Consider the following 5,986-nt stretch of genomic DNA (forward strand, 5'->3'; position numbering starts at 1 on the left):
TCTGTCACCATACATGTCACCATATCTGATGATTTATTTTATGAATTCTGTTACTGATGATTAGACAGACATCTTCGCTCAGAGGAAACCACTGCGCCTATCTTGGAGCTCCGTATGTGAGTGAAAGGGAGAGGCGATGGGTAACAACAGATACACATAATTAGTAAGTCACATTATTGGCACCACGTTAAATCCCTGATCTTTACATTTTAATGAACAAATCAAAAAGCGCAATGCAACCTGGATGTAATGAGTAGCGCAACAGCTTTATAGAAATGTAGTGAAGTAAAAAGTACAGATACTTACTGTAAAATATAGTGAAGTAAAAGTCGAAAGTATCCACAATTAAATGTACTTCAGTACAGATACATGAAAATTTTACTTAAGTACAGTAATGAAGTACTTGTACGTTTTTTTTTACCATACTGTACTGTAATTGTTTTTAACAGTACTGTAAAGAACAATTTTCTTCATGGTTGTATTAATGATTGAATTAATGTTTGAATTTATTCATTAAATTTTGTCCCGCTTGACCCTCCATACTAAAAACCTAGCTGGCAAAGTCTTTCAGTCCGTCCGCTAGGGGGTGGTGCAGCGCATCTTAATTAGCTGTTACAGCAGAAGAAGTAGGAACAGGAAGTGGTTGTCACCTCCGGCTTGGAAGCAAAGCTGAGGTTCGGACTCGGACGGATCCAGCGGTTTCGGCTACAGGAACATGGACGTGGAGGATGAGAGCATCCTGGTGTCCGTCTTCAAGGACAGCTTCCCGGACAGCTGGAGGGACAACCCGGACTTCTCGGCCTACCTGTCCGAGCTCAGCGCCTGTGGCCTGGAGAAGCTGAGCCGGGAGCCGGAGCGGCTGGCCGAGGAGCGGAACCAGATCCTGCAGCAGACCCGGGAGCTGGCCTTCTCCAACTACCAGACCTTCATCCGAACCGCGGACTGTACCGAGCACATCTACCGGGATTTCGGCCGGGTGGAGGGCAGCGTGTCCCGGCTGCTGGACAAGCTTCCCCGGTTCGGAGAGAGGTGCAGGTCGGTATCGGTCCGGGTGGAGGCCGATCCACTGTTTGTTGCTTTAGACCCAGTCTTGGTTCTGTAGAACCTTTAATCTGTGAAAACGCTAAATATATTGACCAGGTTTACTGCGGTCCAGTTCCAGAGACGGAACCATTCAATGCCTGAATTTATCCTCCTTTCTAAGACACGTTTTGACTTTTAGCTGTAAATGTAGCGGTGATGCCGATTAGATCCACCAGGCAGCGCAGGAATAGACCAGACTGTAATTTGTAAAGTTTGAGAATTCAGAATGACCTGGACCTGAAACATCCAGATCATCCGAGGGGCAGCAGCGCTTCCGGAGTAGGAACCTTCCAGACTGACCAGTGTTTCCTCAGGACCTTCATGACGGAAGCGGAGGAGATCGCCGTCAGCCGGCGGATGAACAGCCTGACTCTGAACCGGCACACGGAGATCCTGGAGATCCTGGAGATCCCGCAGCTGATGGACACCTGCGTCCGCAACGGCTACTATGAGGAGGCGCTGGAGCTGGCTGCCTACGTCCGCCGGCTGGAGAGGAAGCACGCCGCACTACCTGTGATCCAGGTGAGAATGGGCTGTGGACGGCAGGCCTGCTGGGACACGTCTCCATCATTGATGGACGCGTGTCCTCCAGCAGGTTTGATGTTGCGGTGTCTCCTGCAGGACATCGTGCGGGACGTGCGGCAGGCGGCGCAGCTGATGCTGAACCAGCTGCTGCAGCAGCTGCGCTCCAACGCACAGCTGCCCGTGTGCCTGCGCGTGATTGGCTACCTACGGCGGATGGACGTGTTCACGGAGGCGGAGCTCCGAGTGAAGTTCCTGCAGGCGCGCGGCGGCTGGCTGAGCTCCGTGCTGGACGGCGTCCCCGATGACGATCCTTATATTCACATCACCAAGACGGTGGAGGCGTGCCGGGTCCACCTGTTCGACATCATCACGCAGTACCGCGCCATCTTCTCTGACGACGACCCGCTGGCGGCCCCCGTGGGGCCCCCGGGCGCCCAGGGCGAGGCAGCCATCTTCCACGGCTGGGTGGCGCAGAGGGTGGCGGAGTTCCTGATGACGCTGGAGAGGGACCTGCGGCGCGGCGTGGGGCCCCGGCTGGACTCGCTGCTGGGCCAGTGCATGTACTTCGGCCTGTCGTTCAGCAGGGTGGGGGCCGACTTCCGGGGCCAGCTGGCGCCGCTCTTCCAGCAGGTGGCGTTGGAGGCCTTCCAGGCGGCGCTGCAGGAAGCGGCGGGCCGCTTCCAGGAGGACATGAACCGCTACACGCTGGTGGCCCTGCCAGTGGCGCTGGGGGGCGCCCTGGCCCCTGCGGCCCCCGGCATACAGCCTGGTACCCTGCAGCCCCCCACCGCCCTGCTGGACTTCCCGCCGCTGGCCTGCTTCCTCAACCACATCCTGAGCGCCTTCAATGACCTGCGGCTCTGCTGCCCCCTGGGGGCGGCCCAAGACGTCAGCCGCAGCCTGGAGGACGTCCTGAGGACGGTGAGTGTGAAGGTGGCTTATTGTGTGCCCCCTTCACACAATAAGCTACGCCCCTTCCAAAATCAAAATTAGATAAAATGATTAATGGTTTCTCACTGGATAATCAAAGTTCTTTCATCTTTTTGGATGCCATATTTTCACATTAACTTAAAAAGTCATTTATTGCTTTCTATTTTTACTGCCAGTTTTGGCAGGATGGGTGCTCCATACATTTTGTCACTTTTTGATTTTCCTCTGCTGCTGAATGAAACTTGGTTTCTGCGTCGTCCCAGTCTGCATTTTGATTAGTTTAAAGATAAAAGCATTCAATCAGCCACTGTCTGTTTGCTTTGGTTCTGTTGGGTCCTGGTTCTGACCCGTCTCCCCCTGCAGGTGACACGTATCATTGTGGCATTCCACCGGGCTGAGCAGTCGGCCTTCAGCAGCAGAGAGGAGGATTTGTTTGTCCAGTTCTGCTCGTCGTTTGCTGATGACCTTTTGCCCTTCCTTACCCGCTGCCTGCAGGTTCTGTTCCCTCCGGCCCAGTTGGCGCTGGTTCTGGGTGAGCGAGTGGCCTGCAGCATCACTGTTTGCAGTGAGAACCTGGAGGAAGTGTTGTGGGTTCTGATCCAGGTGTCTCCCTTTCTCTCCAGGCGTTCCTGCGTCTCAGCTGCACAGGTACGGCGGTCTGGGCCGCATCGACGTCTCTGCCATCCTGCAGCCTCTGGACTTCATTCTCCCTCAGAAGGAACCAGAACCAGAACCAGAACTGCTGCTGCCAGAGGCCAACATCCTGGCAGAGCAGGGCTCGCTCACGCAGCCGGAACAAGAACCGGAACCTTCTCAGCCGGGCCGCACAGAGACCGCAGCAGAACTGGGGACTGACACAGAGTGACGGGCCAGAACCAGAACCTCAGCAGGGTTCTGATGGACTTGCAGAATCATTGTGGGTGACGGGATCTTGAAGACGTGCAGCTGTACCAGACCGTCAGAACCGAACTTTCTGGGTCTGTTCATTAAAACATCAGTTTTAATCTTGTTGTGTTTTACAAACACTGCCACCTGGTGGCCAAACAGCAGAACTACACAGAAGCTTCAAACTAGATTTAATAGTAATAATAATAAAAATAACAAAGCATTTATTTAGCCAGGGAGGTTCTGATCCAAGAACTGAAACGGGTTCTAGAAAAGTCCGACAAGTGAACCCAGATGTTCAAGTTTAGTTCAGAGTTTTGAAAATATGAGCAGAACGCAAAGTGAAAAATTAATTTCATGATCTGAAACCAAAGTCCAGAACCGAGCGGACCTGGTTCCATCACTTCTTCTTGAGGAACTTCCTGCGGGCGGCGTTAGGGTTGGCTCGCCTGCGGCCGGCGCCGCTCTGCCCGTCGCGGATCTGCAGGTTGGCGGCGCGGCTGTAGATGTCATTCTGGCAGAACGGCGACGCTCCGGCCACGTAGTCCGGGTCGAACACGTCCGTCTTCTGCCGGGCCTTCCTGGAGAGACGCTGCTGCGGGAAGCGCTGGTCCTCCACCAGGTGGGGGTTGGCGGCGTGCTTCCCGCCGCGAGGCAGCGGCAGCGAGTGCTGCGGACAGGACGCACAATCGGGGTTAGCAGGCTGCTTCCTGTCTGAGGAAAGTTCTACCAGAACCAGCTGTGGAACCACATCTGGACCTCCTGAAGGAACAACACTCCCACAGGAAGTGTCCAACGTTCCCAACCAGCTGGCTCAGTCTTCCAGACCTTAGAACCAGAACCACTGGTTTGAATCAGCTGGCAGAACTGTGGGTACTGGTCTAGATGGCTCTGTTTAGGCCTCTGTGGTTCTGGTTCTGGCCCAACTAGTTTAACAGCTTCAACTGCACTCCTAATTTAACCTTTAGCCCTTCCATCCAGCAGGAACGTTGCCTGGCAGCCTTAGGGCCCAAGCCGGTTCTGAGAACAGCAGAACCTGCAGGTGGAGTTTGACCCACCTGGAGGTTCTACAGGGGTTAAAGGTCAAAGCGTCTCACCCTGGTTCCTCGGGGGTTCATGACCTTGGGGTTCTTGGAGAAGTGCATCTGGATGCTGCCATCGTCGCCAACGGTAACCGCCAGCTTCTTCAGGGTCTGGTTGCCGCAGTGAGGGCAGAACGCTTTGCTCATGTTGCTGGTTGTCCTGGAAACCAAACCGGAAACCGAACCGGGTCAGGCGGGCACACACCCGGCCCGCAGGCGGTTCTGCAACGACTTACCTGAAGCAGGCGTGGCACCGCAGGATGTAGCTGCGGGCGCGGCGGATCACCAGGCCGCCGACGGACAGAACATGGAGGCCCATCTGGATCAGAACGTTCTGGAGACAGAGATGGGTCAGAGGGCGGACCGAGCAGAACCAACCGAGCAGAACCGACAGAGACTCACTTGCATGGCGAAGTCGGTGGTCAGGCACCCCACTCTGACATCAGCCGGCTCCGTCCAATCAGACGACTCCATCTTCACCTGCCTGATGTTGCTGGGAGTGATCCAGCCATCATCATCCTCATCGTCTGATTGGTCCTCTGCCAGCCCAGGCCCCACCCTCCTCTCCTCCACCTGGGATGAGGCTCCGCCCACATCCTGTAAACTAACAGGTCAGTGGCTGCTTCCCGGAGGAATCGGGCCCAGCAGAACCTGGTTGCTGATGAAGACTCACCAGGAGGTCCAGCAGGTCCTGATCCACGCTGGGAACCGGGTCTCTCCAGAACCGGAAGCTGCTGAAGTCTTCATCTGTCTCTGAGGACGCCGGGATGTCTGGCTGTTGGACCGGCCCGGTCGGACCCTGACGGAACAGAACCAGAACCGGTTAGCACCATAGATACAGCGGATCTGTCTGCAAAACCGCCACCCACCAGCAGGTCCAGCATTTCTCCCTGGAGGCTCGGCAGCGGCTGCCTCCAGAACTGGAAGCTGTTGAACTGGTCCAGGTCCGTCCGAGTGGATGGTTCCGACTGAGTGTGTCCGGCATTCGTAACGTCCACGGTTCTCTGAAGAGACAGAAGTAAAACTCAGATTTCCAGAACCAGAACCAGAACCGGCCTTGGTCTGTACCCTGGAGGGAAGGTGGAAGCCTGCGATGTGGACCGGAGCCTCTGGGTGGCGCTGTGTGCTCTGGATGGTCACCTGGAACAGAAGAACGGGTCAGAGATCTGAACGGGTTTTACCAGTTCTAAGGGGAACTGGGCCGGTACCTTCAGGTCTGGTTCCGCCTTGAGGTTCTGCGACCCGACGTGCTCCAGCTGCAGCTGGTAGGTCAGAGCCAGAACCTTGATGTCAGTGGCGGACAGGCTGGGGTAGTCGCCCGTCTTCTTGGAGAACTCCGTTACTGAAACCGGGTCAGAACTTTACCAGAGGTTACAGATCAGAACTCTGAAACTTTACCAGAACTTCACTCTGGTTCTATTAAGACCTTTTTGCACTACAGGGTCCGGCACGGAATGGAACGGGTTCACAGTAGGGCCGAC

The 5,986-nt window shown here is 55.3% G+C and overlaps 2 protein-coding genes across 2 annotated transcripts; one reads left to right on the forward strand and one right to left on the reverse strand.

The window, feature by feature from the left end:
• The first annotated feature begins 278 nt into the window (after positions 1-278).
• cog8 (component of oligomeric golgi complex 8) lies at positions 279-3,542 on the forward strand. The gene is made up of 5 exons (XM_015020784.1): positions 279-1,035; positions 1,398-1,605; positions 1,705-2,529; positions 2,902-3,070; positions 3,162-3,542. The coding sequence occupies exons 1-5, from the start codon at positions 716-718 to the stop codon at positions 3,401-3,403; spliced, it is 1,764 nt and encodes a 587-aa protein (XP_014876270.1). The 5' UTR covers positions 279-715; the 3' UTR covers positions 3,404-3,542.
• A 55-nt stretch (positions 3,543-3,597) lies between these two features.
• Positions 3,598-5,864, reverse strand: nob1 (NIN1 (RPN12) binding protein 1 homolog; the record flags this gene model as incomplete). Its single annotated transcript, XM_015020783.1, has 8 exons — positions 3,598-4,093; positions 4,521-4,665; positions 4,742-4,839; positions 4,908-5,102; positions 5,179-5,304; positions 5,375-5,509; positions 5,574-5,645; positions 5,714-5,864. Coding segments are annotated over 8 exons (1,192 nt in total), but the record flags the coding sequence as incomplete, so codon positions are not given.
• Between the last annotated feature and the right edge of the window lie 122 nt (positions 5,865-5,986).

This window comes from Poecilia latipinna, unplaced genomic scaffold (genome assembly GCF_001443285.1).
Source record: "Poecilia latipinna isolate Pla-1442-1.1 unplaced genomic scaffold, P_latipinna-1.0 Scaffold2660, whole genome shotgun sequence".
Classification (NCBI taxonomy): domain Eukaryota; kingdom Metazoa; phylum Chordata; class Actinopteri; order Cyprinodontiformes; family Poeciliidae; genus Poecilia; species Poecilia latipinna.